Here is an 18,909-nt window from a genome sequence, read left to right as displayed (position 1 = left end):
TGTAATGTTGGCAAAAAACACAAATGTCTATACAGATAATGAAAATGGACCCGCAAAAAAATTGTATGAACTTCTCGACAAATTGGTTGTTTAGCCACAAAACCACCGCGTGCGCAACTATGGGGTATAATAGACGGGGTTAGCTTAGATTGTTGACAACAAAACTATATTTAATCTCCAATGTTTATTGAAAACATAAATACATTTTCACAATGAACACGTGTCTTTCATACATCGTTGTTGGTTAGCTAACAAGCTACTTTTAGCCAAATTAGCATGATATGAAATCAGTCGAAACACTTCAAAACAAGGCACGGTATCAAGAACAAAAAACTAGCTGAAACGAGCCATTTACGATTCCCCACACGTGGTAGTCTCATTGTTACTAGCTATCTGCCCATCCAGAATCACGACACACCGACTTCTGCCCCATTGAAGCGTGCATTGTTGTCGCGACGTCAGTTAACCCATCTAAAGTCACATGTAATGTGTGGCTTGCCATTTCACTTCCCCTGTGAGAACCATGAGCACGGACAGACTTGGTTTTGCAGTGCCGCAGCTGAAACCTGCCAGCAGCCTACCAAACAAAGTTTGCACCGTGTCCATTACAATGTAGACAAACGCATAACACCTATCTTTAAATATTCATTCAAACTATTTCAATGGCGGGTTCGCAGATGCAATTTATGGACGATGCCAACACTTGGGATAACATATGGCGAAGTCAAAGATAAGCCAGTGGTTTCCATCCGTGGCAAAGTTGTCCCCAAACCAATGTTTATGACATATCCAGCTCCAGAACGAGCTATAGAGCCAGCTGGCTAATCTTTTGAATACGGTGTAGTAAAAAACATGAGGTTAGAAAGACACAGCTGTCAGTGTCTTTCTAACCTCATTGTTCGTTGATGTTTATCAGCTCCACAGACAGTCGCACCCTCAATTTGCGAATATGTATCCTTCGTCATTCTTTGGTGGTCGACCCTAAATGTGCATTTCCTCGTTGTATCCTTCGTCATTCTTCGGTGGTCGACCCTAAATGTGCATTTCCTCTTTAGGATGGGAAATTACGTTGACATACTGGCGGAAACTTCCTCTGGGGGGGGGGGGGGGGCTCCGGTTCCCAAACCTTTTCACTCAGGCCCCCCTTCGAGGATTATGGAACACCCTGCGCCCTGTATATTTCTATGGGCACATGCACTATTCATGACATAAACTGTTCACACCCCTCCTGTTGGCAGAGAGAATGACATGTCTATGTTTTCATGTGATATTTGAAATATTCAAATATTATAACAAAATCTATGGGCAAAGAAACCTAAAAAACGTTAGCTGTCATGGGCTAGTTGATCTGGACATTCCGAGAAGTTATAAATAGCTCACCAAGCAAGGTATTCAATGACACATGAAAACTGATAATGCATTTCGAAATTTCACCTTGTGCATTCTACTAATACTCTTGAAAGTTGTAAGTTGAAAGCCGGACTGCGTTCCCCCTTGGGTGAGCCTCACAGTTTGGGAACCACTGCTTTAAAGGCCCAGTGCAGTAAAAAACATGAATATCCTGTGTGATATATGTCCACACTACAAGGTTGGAATAATAGAGTGAAATTGTGAAAATGATAATCGCCTTTTAGTGTGAGAGCTGTTTGAAAAGAGCCTGTTTTGTTGGGATGGAGTTTTGGCCTGCCTGACAGTCCTTTTAATTTGACTTACACATGACATTGTGGTCAGACTTGTGAACATAGCTTTATATTTGGTGTTTGCGTACCTCTGCTTCTGTTATGGAAGGCTTTACATAATTAAAAAAATGCTTTACCATCCCATTGCTTTTATTAACCAAAGGTACAGTGAATAGTTAAACATGATTTTTTAGTTCAGTTGATAACCTGTACCCTTTCACACTGTAGTGCCAGCCCGAACCATTCTGCGCTGGCTTAGATGCATTCCTTTCCCGCTGTCATTTCCAGTACGATTTTAACAACTATAGTGGGTGTGTAACCAGTCCTGCACAGATCATCTTGGCTTGGTTCGGCTCACCTCAGCTCAGTAGTGTGAATAAGCTTTGCAGTTACTTTTAAGCGTGAGTCATGAGGACAAAATGTTGTCCGGAATATTCCTGTTCTTGATCCATTTCCGCATGCCTCGGTGTGTTATTCTGAAAATGGTGGTTTGTACCTCTCTTTAGAATTTTAGATATGAGTGTGCGATGGAGACAATGTGATGATGGGTTTGTTTTGAATTGGCTTAAGAGACAATAGCAACAAGACAGTAAAACTATAAATGTCACCTCCACGCCATCCAAACGGCTTGTTTGTTGGCATCGCGGTCAATGATAAGCAATGTTATGAAAATCAACAGTGTTGAGTGTGTGCAGTACAGTTTTACATATCGTGATCACAGTGACTTCAAGACAGTCTCATTGTGGGTATTAACTGTATGGCTACAATATTACATGTCTCATTACTACTGTTAAAGGCACAGGAGTGATCCTCACCAAATGATAAACTAGTAAAACATCTTATGAAGATCTCCATTTTAAATTCTGTAAATGTTTTGACAATTAAAGTGGTGATATAATGACTTGCCTGGTTTCATGACACTGGGGACAATATGACATCAATAACACTATTCTTACACTTGTACAATTTCTTAAAATATGTTCACTTGTGATGGCCTAAAAATGTGAGTAGACAATAATAATATAGTGGCAGATCTTTTTTTTCCCTTACATCCATTTATGTGCTAAAAGGGACACATTCAAATATGCAATCTTACAATAAGGCTTTGTTGCATCCTCCATACAATACTTCCACACCCTCATGCACCCTCATTATGTCAACCCATTTACAACATTTCAGCATAATAAAATAATCTCTCTGAAAGTTTATAACACATTTGATACCACAGTACAGTACACATCAACCTAAAATCAACTACAGCCATGCTTTGTCATGGACTCACCCCTTACTTCTAGCTTTTTCATTCATGAATGTGATGCCTTGGACTAGATATTTAGGGCAGCACACCTGCCCTCTTGATGTAGTCAGTGATATCCATGTCCTCTGGGATGTAGATAGCTTTAGTGCCAGCAAGGTATGTGTAAGACCCCAGAAGCTTGATGATGGCGGAGAACACAGGCCGGTCCTTGAAGCTCCACATCCAGCAGTACTTCATCAGGTCATACCTGGAGAGAGAGAGAGACCGGTGAATAGAATGAGAGAGCATAATTAGATTAAATATCAGCTAAAACATGGAGGCATTACACAGCTAATAATGGGCTTTACATTGGCTATAGCATCATTACATGTATATTCTTATGGTTTAATGTGAATATTATAGACAGAATGTTTTTGGCCAGGGATGGGTACAGACTTACAAGGGTCCCCCACAGTTGTCTGGCCTCTTCATCCTGTATGATTTCTGTAGGTGGAGGAACACACGCTCCGGCTCCAGATCAGGGTAGGGGGGAGAGCCTGAGGGAGCGATATTAAAAATAATTTTTTATTGAAGACTACTAAAAACAAATATTTAAAAAAACTAATTGAAAATATTGTTGTCTTATTGTAGAGGTAGGCCTACATTTCCAAATGACTTGAATCAGATATCAGCAAAGTAAAAGTTACCCAATGTGATCAATTCATACAGAAAGATTCCAAAAGACCATCTGAGGGGGAGAGAAAACAAGTTATCAAGCATGTTGAGATGTTACAAAAAAACAACTGAAAAGCATGTAGAAATATTATGTCAGAACGTTAATAAAAGCAAACAAACATTTGGTTAATGTACACTCTACATTATGGGCCAGATTCCCAAGCACAGGTTAAGTTTAGTTCTGGACAAAAAAAACTAGTTCAATGGAGATTTTTTTCATTGGGAATGCTTTAGTCCATGAATGGGCTTAATCTGTGTCTGGGAAAGGGGCGTAAATGACCCAAAACTCACACATCACTCCTGTCTGTGGTTGGGTGCTTCATCATCCTCTCTGGAGCCTGCCATTTGAGAGGGACCTCAGCTGTTCTCCGATTGGCCAGTTTGTCATTCTGGCACCTGCGATAGGCCAGTTTGTCAGTCTGGTGCTGGCGGATCTCGAAGGCCAGGCCCAATCCAGATACCCTCACAGAGAACCCTGGACCAATCAGGATGTTCTGTGCAGCAACATTACCATGTACAAGCCTGTGCTCTGACAACAGATAGTCCTGAAAGAAGATTGTAGAAAAAAAGATTGTAATAATAATGGTGTGCTTGAATGCAGAAACCTGGATATAGTTGATGTGATACTTTAAATTCCTTGGATTACATGCTCAAAGTCATTGTATTCTAGCAACTGACTGCAGTACCAATATTCTCCATGAGTTATCATTTATTGATGATAAAACTGTTGTATAAATCACATTGGTATCCTATATGCACCTAGGACATTACACTGTATTCACTGCAAAGAGCTTGTTGTGGTACTGTATTTTGGCCTTCCATTGGATATTAGATCTCTCCAAATGCAACATAAAATCACTTACCAGGCCTGCTGCCACCTGCTTTGCTACCAAAAACACCGATCTTTCTGAAAAGTGTTGCAGTGGATCCAAGGGCTCCGAATCACTCTGGAGAACAGGGAAATTAATTATTATTCAGTCAACTCAGGGGATGCTCAGTATTCAATTTCTGAAATTAAAGTGACCAATTATTTATCTGTAGACCATTCAATTAATGACTTCAATTTGAATGCAATGTAACTGAAAAATGGAATAATGAATTCTCATCATATTGGGAATAGAAATACAGTATTATTCATATTCAACATGCTTGATTCATGAGGGCTCTGGTGAGTATGATTTCCAATGTATTTGTTACAGCAAATAAACGTGAACTTAAAGTCCCACCCATTGTTGTCTTACATTTCTCAGGGTCCAGAGGTAGTGCAGAAGGTTGCCAGGACTACAGGCCTCCAGTACCAGGTACATAGGTAGTCTCTGTGTCTGACAGTACAGCATCCGGACCAGGTTCTGGTGTTTACACACGGTACCATGGAAAAGGATCCAGTCAACAAACTTCTTTGCCTCAGGCTGATTTATGCCTCCTGAAAGGAGATTTTTTATATATTTTTTTACATGTATTCAAATAGGCAAGTCAGTTAAGAACAAATTCTTATTTACAATAACGGCCTACCCTGGGCAAACTACAACTCGGACGACCCTGGGCCAATTGTGCACCACCCTATGGGACTTCCAATCACGGCCAGTTGTGATATAGCCTGGAATCGAACCAGGGTCTGTAGTGATGCCTCGAGTACTGAGATGCAGTGCCTTAGACCACTGTACCACTTGGACCAAAGTTTTTAACTTCTTAAAGAAGGAACAAAATCATAAAAATCCTAATCCATTGCAGTGGGATCCTCTAGGAGTAAAATGTAAAGATTCTGTATGTTTTTACCTGCGAGGTACACACAACTCTCCCATAACTCAAACTTGCTTGGGGCAATATCTCCAAAAACATGCAGCAATGTCCCACACACAGCCTGTATAAAACTGTACAAGCATATACCTCGGAGTGTCTTGACCACTACAGCACTGGCTATATCCTTTCTTCTCATTGTGCCTCTGCAGATAGGACCATAGTGGCCAGTCTGCCAGAACTCCAGCCCCTCCAGAGTATATTCTCCTGGGATCTCCCACAGATTCACTGGGCTACTGGACACACACTCCTGACCTGCTGGACGCAACGCAGTACTGTGCTAAGCATTTGTGATGACATATATTTGAATTGCAACTGGAAGTTGTTTCTTGAGGTTGATATTTGAATGTGTTTACAATGTCCTGTGCCTTGCTTGGCAGTAGAGGGCTCATGTACTAACATGGTTCAGAGTGTGCATACTGATGCAGTGTTGATATGAACAGGAACAGATTTCATTAACAATTATTTTTACATCATAATTCACTGTGGTGAATTCACTAGACAATATTACAGATATAACACAGGCTGATATTTCCAATAGGTTTAAGTTTACCCCGATTGGTGTAATGGGCAGGGATGGAGGTCCTCTCTGGTGCTGCTCTTCTTCTATGGAAGAGACTGCACAGTATGCTGGTCACAACAACCACTGTGCTGAGAGCCAGGAGAGTGGGGACAATGATCACAGCTAATGTGCCTGATCCTTCCTCATCTGAATACATACACACAGTTCAGATGGTATGAGGGGAACACAATCACTGTAACTGGTGCAGTCAGACAGACAACTGGTGCGTTAAACTTGGCTCTTGTTGCACATCTAATATTTTATCTGAGCTGGTGTTGATGAGAGACTGTTGTAGTTTACACATGGGAACATAAAATACTTACAGCACAGAGGGTCTGAGGTGTTGTTGCATGGAGACGCCTGCACATCCATAGATTACAGGTGGTTCTTACCATTTCTTACATCTTCAGGAAGAGAGATTAATCCAACATAAGGCCTATGAATGGAAGAATATAATCAACATAGTATTCTTTTGGTCTATAAACACTTTTATGATGGGAGCATCCATTCAGAGCCAGTCAGGTAAAAGCTATAATGGTTGACCAGCAAAAAATCATAATAATGCTAGTAACATACAATAATTGCACCACATCAATACAGGATGATAAATCAGGTGTAGTTAGTTGACTTTAACATTTCAACAACAGGAAGAACTGCTGTAGTCATTTTGCAATGGCCTAGACCAGTGGTTCCCAACCTTTTTCCGTTACTGTACAACCAACGGAATATTGCCCTGCCCGGAGTACCCCTTCATGTTAATTTTACCAGTAGGCCGATGGTCTCATGAGTCTTCTCAAGTATCCCTGTGGTTAGGCCAAGTACTCCTACAGTCGGCATCCTACCCCTGGTTGGGAACTACTGGCATAGACCACATAACAAACTAACACTCTATTTTTCAACTCACGTAAAATATCGTAAGCACATGCAGATACAAGCTGATGGGATAAAGTCAACACCGGGCCGATTACCAAAATGCCTACTAATTGGTCTTCCAAGCAAGACAGAGAACTGTAAGAACAGCGTGTCCTCACAGATACCAAATGAAACTGAAGTTATGGACGCCGGCAACTTACCAGGGAGATATCAAGGAAATGTGTCTCCATATGCCTACCTGTAATATTTGAGTGAGTTCTCGTGACAACAGCTTTTAGAAGATACACACTTTTCTAACGTCGAATGCCCTCTGCTCTGGCTGAGCGGGCTATGGCCATGAAGGTGACCACCGTAAGTTGACTGACTGTTAATTATTAACGAGGACATTTTGTGACTATTTATTTAACTACTGAGATAATATTGAGTAAACGTGATGTTATATTTGTCTAGTACGCCTTTTCTGCTTTTCGTATGTGTCCTCCATTCACAGGTGTCCCCATCATAGACTTCGATAGTATCTATCATGTCGTTTGTGAGAGCATGGATAGCACGATAGAGGCCATCTAAATAGTGGTGGCGTGGAGTCCCTTGCCGAAAAAAATTGAACATTTTCAAATACTTGTGAATATAAAATATTTGCCAAATATATTTTCATACAAATGTATGTATTCCAAATAATGTACATTTACAAATGTATGTCACGCATTTAAATACATTTCAAAATGCGTACAATTTATTTATATTTTGGGGGGATATATTTATTAACATGTATCCTAATTCCAAAAATATTTTTTCCGTATGGGGTCTACCGTTTCCGGAAGCGATTTCACCATTCATTTTGTGGACTCGGTTCATTCAAACATCGTTTTAAGCTTTGTTTTACAATTGAGTTACAGCAGATTTTTGGGGGATTGGGTATCGATTTGCTCTCCTTAAATATTAGTGATGGGTATTCGGGGTCTTTTCAGTGAGCCGGGTCGTTCGGCTCAGCTCACCAAAAAGAGCCAGCTCTATTGGCTCCCAAACGGCTCTTTAAAATATGTTTTGTATTTTTTCAAGTCAAACAGTTTGCGATAGTTTGACTATGATTGGTGTTAAAACAATTCTTATTAAATGAAATCATACTCTACCTTAACCACAATGTATTTAAAAATGCGTTGGTTTGTTATGAAAAATAATGCTATTAAACATTTGTATTTAAAGTATAACTTTTTAATGTATATAAACAAAGTGCATATAAATCGAACAGTTCAAAACGAATACAATCTGAATAACATAATAGAATATTTAGAATATTGCATCATATCAAAGAAAAATAAATAACAATGTGCAAAACTGCAGCGTCCCACTTAAAACATTCAACTGGCCCCTCTTTTCTCTCCTGTATTGCCATGTTTATAACTAATGATTTCAAAATCAAATGTATTTATATAGCCCTTCTTACATCAGCTGATATTTTTATTTTTTAATTCCACCTTTATTTAATCAGGTAGGCAAGTTGAGAACAAGTTCTCATTTACAATAGCGACCTGGCCAAGATAAAGCAAAGCAGTTCGACAGATACAACGACACAGAGTTACACATGGAGTAAAACAAACATACAGTCAATAATACAGTATAAACAAGTCTATATACGATGTGAGCAAATGAGGTGAGATAAGGGAGGTAAAGGCAAAAAAGGCCATGGTGGCAAAATAAATACAATATTGCAAGTAAAACACTGTATTGGTAGATTTGCAATGGAAGAATGTGCAAAGTAGAAATAAAAATAATGGGGTGCAAAGGAGAAAAATAAATAAATTAAATACAGTTGGGAAAGGGGTAGTTGTTTTGGCTAAATTATAGGTGGGCTATGTACAGGTGCAGTAATCTGTTATCTGCTCTGACAGTTGGTGCTTAAAGCTAGTGAGGGAGATAAGTGTTTCCAGTTTCAGAGATTTTTGTAGTTTGTTCCAGTCATTGGCAGCAGAGAACTGGAAGGATAATTGGTTTTGGGGGTGACTAGAGAGATATACCTGCTGGAGCGTGTGCTACAGGTGGGAGATGCTATGGTGACCAGCGAGCTGAGATAAGGGGGGACTTTACCTAGCAGGGTCTTGTAGATGACATGGAGCCAGTGGGTTTGGCGACGAGTATGAAGCGAGGGCCAGCCAACGAGAGCGTACAGGTCGCAATGGTGGGTAGTATATGGGGCTTTGGTGACAAAACGGATTGTACTGTGATAGACTGCATCCAATTTGTTGAGTAGGTTATTGGAGGCTATTTTGTAAATGACATCGCCAAAGTCGAGGATTGGTAGGATGGTCAGTTTTACAAGGGTATGTTTGGCAGCATGAGTGAAGAATGCTTTGTTGCGAAATAGGAAGCCAATTCTAGATTTAACTTTGGATTGGAGATGTTTGATATGGGTCTGTAAGGAGAGTTTACAGTCTAACCAGACACCTAAGTATTTGTAGTTGTCCACGTATTCTAAGTCAGAGCCGTCCAGAGTAGTGATGTTGGACAGGCGGGTAGGTGCAGGTAGCGATCGGTTGAAGAGCATGCATTTAGTTTTACTTGTATTTAAGAGCAATTGGAGGCCACGGAAGGAGAGTCGTATGGCATTGAAGCTTGCCTGGAGGGTTGTTAACACAGTGTCCAAAGAAGGGCCAGAAGTATACAGAATGGTGTCGTCTGCGTAGAGGTGGATCAGAGACTCACCAGCAGCAAGAGCGACCTCATTGATGTATACAGAGAAGAGAGTCGGTCCAAGAATTGAACCCTGTGGCACCCCCATAGACTGCCAGAGGTCCGGACAGCAGACCCTCCGATTTGACACACTGAACTCTATCAGAGAAGTAGTTGGTGAACCAGGCGAGGCAATCATTTGAGAAACCAAGGCTGTCGAGTCTGCCAATGAGGATGTGGTGATTGACAGAGTCGAAAGCCTTGGCCAGATCAATGAATACAGCTGCACAGTAATGTTTCTTATCGATGGCGGTTAAGATATCGTTTAGGACCTTGAGCGTGGCTGAGGTGCACCCATGACCAGCTCTGAAACCAGATTGCATAGCAGAGAAGGTATGGTGAGATTCAAAATGGTCAGTAATCTGTTTGTTGACTTGGCTTTCGAAGACCTTAGAAAGGCATGGTAGGATAGATATAGGTCTGTAGCAGTTTGGGTCAAGAGTGTCCCCCCCTTTGAAGAGGGGGATGACTGCAGCTGCTTTCCAATCAAATCAAAATCAAATCAAATCAAATTTATTTATATAGCCCTTCGTACATCAGCTGATATCTCAAAGTGCTGTACAGAAACCCAGCCTAAAACCCCAAACAGCAAACAATGCAGGTGTAAAAGCACACCAATCTTTGGGAATCTCAGACGACACAAAAGAGAGGTTGAACAGGCTAGTAATAGGGGTGGCAACAATTTCGGCAGATAATTTTAGAAAGAAAGGGTCCAGATTGTAGCCCGGCTGATTTGTAGGGGTCCAGATTTTGCAGCTCTTTCAGAACATCAGCTGAACGGATTTGGGAGAAGGAGAAATGGGGAAGGCTTGGGCGAGTTGCTGTTGGGGGTGCAGTGCTGTTGACAGGGGTAGGAGTAGCCAGGTGGAAAGCATGGCCAGCCGTAGAAAAATGCAATGGGCAGCTGGGAGGAGGTGTTCTTATTCTCGATGGACTTTACAGTGTCCCAGAACTTTTTGAGTTAGTGTTGCAGGAAGCAAATTTCTGCTTGACAAAGCTAGCCTTGGCTTTTCTAACTGCCAGCTGCATATCACAGGGGCTGTTCGATGCTAATGCAGAACGCCATAGGATGTTTTTGTGTTGGTTAAGGGCAGTCAGGTCTGGGGAGAACCAAGGGCTATATCTGACCTGGTTCTAAATTTCTTGAATGGGGCATGTTTATTTAAGATGGTTAGGAAGGCATTTCTAAAGAATATCCAGGCATCCTCTACTGACAAGATGAGATCAATATCCTTCCAGGATACCCCGGGCCAGGTCGATTAGAAAGGCCTGCTCGCTGAAGTGTTTCAGGGAGCGTTTTACAGTGATGAGTGGAGGTCATTTGACCGCTGACCCATTACGGATGCAGGCAATGAGGCAGTGATCACTGAGATCTTGGTTGAAGACAGCAGAGGTGTATTTGCAAGTTGGTTAGGATGATATCTATGAGGGTGCCCGTATTTAAGGCTTTGGGGAGGTACCTGGTAGGTTCATTGATATTTTGTGTGAGATTGAGGGCATCAAATTTAGATTGTAGGATGGCTGGGGTGTTAAGCATGTTCCAGTTTAGGTCGCCTAGCAGCACGAGCTCTGAAGATAGATGGGGGGCAATCAGTTCACATATGGTGTCCAGAGCACAGCTGGGGGCAGAGGGTGGTCTATAGCAGGCGGCAACGGTGAGAGACTTGTTTTTAGAGAGGTGGATTTTTAAAAGTAGAAGTTCAAATTGTTTGGGTACAGACCTGGATAGTAGGACAGAACTCTGCAGGCTATCTTTGCAGTAGATTGCAACACCGCCCCCTTTGGCAGTTCTATCTTGTCTGAAAATGTTGTAGTTTGGAATAAAAAAAAATTGGTGGTCTTCTTAAGCCAGGATTCAGACACAGCTGGAACATCCGGGTTGGAAGAGTGTGCTAAAGCAGTGAATAGAACAAACTTAGGGAGGAGGCTTCTAATGTTAATTAACATGCATGAAACCAAGGCTATTACGGTTACAGAAGTCATCAAAAGAGAGCGCCTGGGGAATAGGAGTGGAGCTAGGCACTGCAGGGCCTGGATTCACCTCTACATCACCAGAGGAACATAGGAGGAGTAGAATACGGGTGCGGCTAAAAGCAATAAGAATTGGTCGTCTAGAACAGTGTAAAAGGAGGTTTCTGGGGGCGATGAAATAGCATCAAGGTATAATGTACAGACAAAGGTATGGTAGGATGTGAATACAGTGGAGGTAATCCTAGGTATTGAGTGATGAAGAGAGAGATATTGTCTCTAGAAACATAATTGAAACCAGGAGATGTCATTGCATGTGTGGGTGGTGGAACTAATAGATTGGATAAGGTATAGTGAGCGGGACTAGAGGCTCTACAGTGAAATAAGCCAATAAATACTAACCAGAACAGCAATGGACAAGGCATATTGACATTAAGGAGAGGCATGCTTAGTCGAGTGATCAAAAGGGTCCGGTGAGTGGAGAGGTTGGTTGGCGGTCACGGCAATTCAGACAGCTAGCCCAGTGTTACGCACTCCTCTATGAAGAGGGAACGCAACATCCTGCTACAACTAAACTCTCCGTGAAGAGAAAAAGGTATGGACTGTAGATGCAAGTAAGAATGACAACAGGCAGAATGTGGTACCGTTTACAAGGACTTTATTCCTTTACACGGTAATATGGGGAAAAGGGGCTGGACGGAACCAAAGCAAAGAAAGTAAATCTCAAAGCCCCCCCTCTCCTATCTTACCTGCCTACCCACTACTTACCTAATTTAGCACCACCTGGTGCCCTAACCAAAATACAGGGGGTGGTCCGCGCAGGTCTTACCTAGTGTGCCTAGACAGTGAATATGCTACGGGTATATGTATGCCCGCGGGCCTCTTGCCTAAGCACTCCCTAGGTGCCTACCCCTTCCCCCCTGGTAACAAATGAAACAGAATATTAAACCATTTTCAGAAACAAACTATGAAACAAAAGGACATCAAATAAGCTCTATCCGAGCAACAAACTCACAAAACATACAAACTCTCAGCAATGAACTCCCAGGAAAATCAACCTCTAGCAACATCTCTAGCAACATCTCTAGCAACATCTCTAGCAACATCTCTAGCAACATCTCTAGCAACATCTCTAGCAACATCTCTAGCAACATCTCTTCAATGACATCCCAGCAAATCTCTCTAGCAAAATCTCTTCAATGACCTCCCAGCAAATCTCTCCCTCCTGAACAGAACACTGTCATTTATATAGCTTCAGAATTAATGGATAATTGGAGACAGCTGCGTCATGACGAGGGGGCGGGGTCAGCTCTCCAATTAGCCATGGAGTCGACCAATCAGCTGCTAGAGGGATTTCAGGAAGCCATTTCCTTAAATAAACATATGCAAATACATAAACTACAACACATAAACTGGGGAACATAACAGCCAGCCAGCAGGAGCAAGCTAGCATAGGATGGAGGTCTGTTATTAGCCACCTCTTGCGTTCCGTCAGTAGATTAGTGGGGTTCCATGTGGTAGAGGGGACCAATCCAAATCACAAAAACAAAAATAAAAACAATAGATATAGTTATAGAGGCCCAAGAAGAAAACATAATAATAAAAATAAATAAATAAATTGTCCGATTGTCTATTCAGATAGCAGCCAATAAGACAGCTAACGGTTAGCAGGCCGCAGATGGGCGTTCAGGTAATATATATCAAAGTGCTGTACAGAAACCCAGCCTAAAACCCCAAAAAGCAAGCAATGCAGGTGTAGAAGCACGGTGGCTAGGAAAAACTCCCTAAAAAGGCCCAAACCTAGGAAGAAACCTAGAGAGGAACCAGGCTATGAGGGGTGGCCAGTCCTCTTCTGGCTGTGCCGGGTGGAGATAACAGAACATGGCCAAGATGTTCAAATGTTCATAAATGACCAGCATGGTCAAATAATAATAATAATCACAGTAGTTGTCGAGGGTGCAACAAGTCAGCACCTCAGGAGTAAATGTCAGTTGGCTTTTCATAGCCGATCATTGAGAGTATCTCTACCGCTCCTGCTGTCTCTAGAGAGAAAACAGCAGGTCTGGGACAGGTAGCACTTCCAGTGAAGTGGGGGTTCCATAGCCGCAGGCAGAACAGTTGAAACTGGAGCAGCAGCACGGCCAGGTGGACTGGGGACAGCAATGAGTCATCATGCAAGGTAGTCCTGAGGCATGGTCCTAGGACTCAGGTCCTCTGAGAGAGATAGAGAGAATTAGAGAGATCATACTTAAATTCACACCGGATAAGACAGGAGAAATACTCCAGATATAAAAGACTGACCCTAGCCCACAAACTACTGCAGCATAAGTACTGGAGGCTGAGACAGGAGGGGTCAGGAGACACTGTGGCCTCATCCGAAGATACCCCCGGACAGGGCCAAACAGGCAGGATATAACCCCACCCACTTTGCCAAAGCACAGTCCTCACACCAATAGAGCGATATCTTCAACCACCAACTTACCCTCCTGAGACAAGGCTGAGTATAGCCCACAAAGATCTCTGCCACGGCACAATCCAAGCGGGGGGGGGGACGCCAACCCAGACAGGAAGACCACGTCAGCGACTCAACCCACTCAAGTGACGCACCCCTCCTAGGGATGGCATGGAAGAGCACCAGTGACTCAGCCCCTGTAATGGAGTTAGAGGCAGAGAATCCCAGTGGAGAGAGTGGAGCCGGCCAGGCAGAGACAGTAAGGGCGGTTCATTGCTCCAGAGCCTTTCCGTTCACCTTCACACTCCTGAGCCAGACTACACTCAATTATAAGAGATGAGGCTTAAGTAAAGACTTAAAGGTTGAGACAGAGTCTGCGTCTTTCATATGGGTAGGCAGACCATTCCATAAAAATGGAGCTCTATAGGAGAAAGCCCTGCCTACATTCTCATCTACTGCTCATATACATACAGTGCCTTGCGAAAGTATTCGGCCCCCTTGAACTTTGCGACCTTTTGCCACATTTCAGGCTTCAAACATAAAGATATAAAACTGTATTTTTTTGTGAAGAATCAACAACAAGTGGGACACAATCATGAAGTGGAACGACATTTATTGGATATTTCAAACTCTTTTAACAAATCAAAAACTGAAAAATTGGGCGTGCAAAATTATTCAGCCCCTTTACTTTCAGTGCAGCAAACTCTCTCCAGAAGTTCAGTGAGGATCTCTGAATGATCCAATGTTGACCTAAATGACTAATGATGATAAATATGAAATTTAACCTATTTGAATGAAAAGTATTTGAATGAACATGAAAAGGGGAACGTAAGAAGCACACATCATTTATCATATTTTCAAATAGGCTACATGTCATTAAACAGCATATAAAAACTCTAAATAGGTCAGGAGCCAGACGGGGAGCCTAAGAAGGAACAAAAATGTATTATTTTGGCTACATTATTTCAAGGTTTTAGCCTATACAAAGATATACATTGTGGAGCATGTACGAGGGCAACACAATAGGCTGGTAGGGACATAAAGCGTTCAGCATTTAAACAACATTTTGTTGTATTCAATTATCACAGACTATAAATTGCGCATATAGGCTGAATTACATTTAAAAAAAAATTGTATTTCATTTGAAGTAAAATTACTTTTAGTTATTTTCATTTTTTGAGAGGGCGGTGGCTGCAGTCTGTGGCTTCAGGCTCATGGGCTGGTGCTTAGAGAGCAGGCCAGCAGCAGAGAATATCCTCTCCACACTGGCAGAGCCACTGGGGATGCTAAACACCCTTTTGGTCACTCTTGCCCAGGGTGGACCTGTGTACTAATACAACTAACATTTTCTTGTTTTTGGCAAAAAGTAAACATCCAGAGAGCCTCTATTGTGCCCCCCCCCCCCCCCCTATTTACATGAAATGGTTTGGTCTTGCCCCCAAACCAGGCACGACTTACTAGCAGTGAGTTGTGAGTAAGGAGTGCCGGTACAGCATCATGTCTCAGCTTCCTAAAGAAACATCTGGCTTCCAAAAACGAAAAGAAAGACATAAGAAAGGGCGACAGTATGTCACCCAATTTTTCACAAAGGAAGGTGGGTGTAGTCCGTGAGTGGTGGAAATTAAACTGTTAGCTTAGTCCATATTGAAATGGGCTACTTTTGCTACCCTAACATTAGTTACTTAATATCTTCACAGAGAATTGAGTGTTTACATTTCGCTCCTCTTTCAGACAACATTTAATCAAAGCAGGCAAACTTTTAGCAAGCTATTCATACTAAATCAGTTTCCCTGCCAAACAGATGCAGCTTCAGGCTCAGCAGCCCTGTCCCCCCATCCCCTTGAACCAGCCCCCGTCTCCCCACCCCCTGAACCAGCCCCGTCTCCCCACCCCCTGAACCAGCCCCGTCTCCCCATCCCCCTGAACCAGCCCCGTCTCCCCACCCCCTGAACCAGCCCCGTCTCCCCACCCCCTGAACCAGCCCCGTCTCCCCACCCCCTGAACCAGCCCCGTCTCCCCATCCCCCTGAACCAGCCCCGTCTCCCCATCCCCTGAACCAGCCCCGTCTCCCCATCCCCCTGAACCAGCCCCGTCTCCCCATCCCCCTGAACCAGCCCCGTCTCCCCATCCCCCTGAACCAGCCCCGTCTCTCCATACCCCTGAACCAGCTCTACTCTCAACTGAAGGAGGTGAGCAGCATTGTGTTGAATGACATGTCAGTTGGCATAATTTCAGGTACTGCAATGCGATTCTCCAGTCAGGGAAAATCTCACTTGACACAGAGATGCAGGCTCTTAGAGATGGATGGGAATCTCTCCTGTCTGAGGCAACACTGATTGCTACGCAAATGGATGTTGCACCTCAATTTAGCAAGGAACGCCGCCGCCAGAGGAAAATGAAGAAATTCCACAATGAGATCTCTCAAGAGGAGACTAAGGAGCTAAGGACAGTGCAACAGACGATGTTTCGGAACAGTGTTTTTTTATTGCTATGGACAACATAAGTGACTTGGTTCCACACCACTGCAAAAATGGTAGAATAATTTATCTTCTAGTATCTTCTAAGATGCAGCTGCAAAGCATTTTTGGACAAGTGTGTATTGCTTTATGTATATTTTGCACATTGCCTGTGAATGTTGCTGGTGGCGAGAGCTTTCAGTAAGGTATAACTGATAAACTCTTTGAGGTCCACTATGTCCCAGGGCAGGCGTTGCAGTCAGTTAGCTAGAAAGCTGGACTTCAAAGACTTGATCAGGGACTTTGCTAGCAAGAAGGATTGGCTCTTGGCGAGTAAGGCTGAGCAAGGGCCAGTGATGACTGTTAAATGGCATGGCTGTGGATATTGGATCACTACACACATGATGCCCACAGGCTGAGAACATGATATATCTCAAAGTAATGGCTGGATTTCCATAAGATTTGTTGTGCACAATCAAGACCCCAAATGGAAGAAACCTATTGATTTGGTGACCACTTGACCTTTCCTCTAGCGCCACCATCAGGCCTTTTCATTTCCATTTCCACTTTTACAGCTGCTTATTTTATAGTTGGTATGTATACTTAGTTCAAACATCTGCTGCTGATTTTATTATTTTGAATAGATTGTAATTTTGTATTACATTCTACAGACGATAATGTTAATTTATTTATTTGGAGAGGTTATATTTAAGTTATACTTTAAGTTATTCATTCATTTTAAGATAATTTTCCATTAAATGTAATTTTAATGGTAACATTCTTGATACTGTAAAAGATGGCATTTAGCACATTTCTTATAGAGTGTATCAGTCTTGCATCAAATAGTGAATTCCACTGTATGCAGAATGTTGCATGCATGTCTGCACAGTGTTATATTTTCACAGCTCACTGTTAGTAAATATTGGACTGCAAGAGTTGCAAGCCTGCAAATTAAAGCTTTAATTGGGTTCTAGAGGTGTGTGGTTACAGCAATTGTGCAGGGTTGGTGTGGTGGTGTGATATCTTTTGGGCCCAATGTGATATCTTTCCATGGGGCCCAAAATTCCTGGCGGCGCCCCTGATAGCAGCACACTGATACGGAGCACCCCTGACAGCAGCACCCCTGACAGCAGCACCCCTGACAGCAGCACCCCTGACAGCAGCACCCCTGACAGCAGCACCCCTGACAGCAGCACCCCTGACAGCAGCACCCCTGACAGCAGCACCCCTGATAGCAGCACCCCTGATAGCAGCACCCCTGATAGCAGCACCCCTGATACAGAGCCCCACCGAGCCATCACGACTGGACTACCGACGTAATCTGCCTGAGGGGTTTTTTCAACTGGCTCCTCTGTCGCGATGTCCCCTGAATGCCCATCTGCTAGCCTTCTACATGCAGCCCGCTAGCGGTCTAGAGCATATCGGACTGTTAGCTGAGGAGGCCCATTGGCCAATTTCTTGGGTCACTATACCCATTTTGCCAATTGGCCTGGACCCTTTTACTACACGGAGCCCTGCTGATCCATCACGACTGGTCTGCCAACGTAACCGCACGAGGGGGATACAACAGATTTCTTCCGTCACGATGTCCCTCTAAGGCCCTTCTGCTATCTTGCTAGCCCTGGCCCGCTAGCTGTCTGAATCACAGTGTCTCCAGCCCGCCTAGCTACTCACTGGACCCCTATGATCACTCGGCTACGCATGCCTCTCCCTAATGTCAATATGCATTGTAGAGTCTCTAGCCCAGCTCAGTACACCTTAGCTAACCCTTTAGGTCCACCTCCCACACATGCAGTGACCTCACCTGGTTTAAGTAATCTTTCTAGAGATGATATCTCTCTCATCGTCACTCAATGCATAGGTTTACCTCCACTGTATTCACATCCTACCACATCCTTTGTCTGTACATTATGCCTTGAATCTATTCTACCTTGCCCAGAAACCTACTCCTTTTACTCTCTGTTCCGAACGTACTAGACGACCAGTTTATATAGCCTTTAGCCATACCCTTATCCTACTTCTGCTATGTTCCTCTGGTGATGTTGCGCTTAATCCAGGTCCTGAGTGCCCAGCTCCACTCCAATGCACTATCATTTGTTGACTTCTGTAACCGGAAAAGCCTTGATTTCATGCATGTTAACATTAGAATCCTCCTCCCTAAGGCTGTTTTATTCACTGCCAACCTGGATGTCCTAGCTGTGTCTGAATCCCGGCTTAGGAAGACCACCAAAAACCCTGAAATGTCCATCCGTAACTATAACATTTTTTGACAAGATAGAACTACCAAAGGGGGCGGAGATAGCCTGTAGAGTTATGTCTTACTATCCAGGTCTGTGCCCAGACAATTTGAGCTTCTACTTTTAAAAAATTCCACCTTTCCAGAAACAAAGTTTCTCACCATTGCCACATGGTTGTCAAAGAAC

The 18,909-nt window shown here is 43.1% G+C and overlaps 1 protein-coding gene across 5 annotated transcripts; it reads right to left on the bottom strand.

Moving 5' to 3' along the window:
* Nucleotides 1-1,808: 1,808 nt before the first annotated feature.
* si:ch73-206d17.1 (tyrosine-protein kinase STYK1) lies at nucleotides 1,809-7,400 on the bottom strand. 5 transcript variants are annotated; one of them, XM_046344355.1, is made up of 10 exons: nucleotides 7,084-7,398; nucleotides 6,334-6,446; nucleotides 6,002-6,099; nucleotides 5,539-5,703; nucleotides 4,893-5,074; nucleotides 4,515-4,598; nucleotides 3,943-4,196; nucleotides 3,624-3,664; nucleotides 3,377-3,473; nucleotides 1,810-3,184 (listed from the first exon to the last, which is right to left on the bottom strand). In XM_046344355.1, the coding sequence occupies exons 2-10, from the start codon at nucleotides 6,360-6,362 to the stop codon at nucleotides 3,013-3,015; spliced, it is 1,122 nt and encodes a 373-aa protein (XP_046200311.1). In that variant the 5' UTR covers nucleotides 6,363-6,446; nucleotides 7,084-7,398; the 3' UTR covers nucleotides 1,810-3,012. The 5 variants fall into 5 exon arrangements, with proteins under 5 accessions (XP_046200312.1, XP_046200311.1, XP_046200310.1 ...); XM_046344354.1 differs by having other exon boundaries at nucleotides 7,122-7,398; XM_046344353.1 differs by having other exon boundaries at nucleotides 6,002-6,157; nucleotides 7,084-7,397.
* Between the last annotated feature and the right edge of the window lie 11,509 nt (nucleotides 7,401-18,909).

The sequence above is a fragment of the Oncorhynchus gorbuscha genome, linkage group LG03 (assembly GCF_021184085.1).
Source record: "Oncorhynchus gorbuscha isolate QuinsamMale2020 ecotype Even-year linkage group LG03, OgorEven_v1.0, whole genome shotgun sequence".
Classification (NCBI taxonomy): Eukaryota; Metazoa; Chordata; class Actinopteri; order Salmoniformes; family Salmonidae; genus Oncorhynchus; species Oncorhynchus gorbuscha.
Note: the sequence above shows the minus strand (reverse complement) of the source record. Positions and strands in the feature narration are given on the sequence as shown.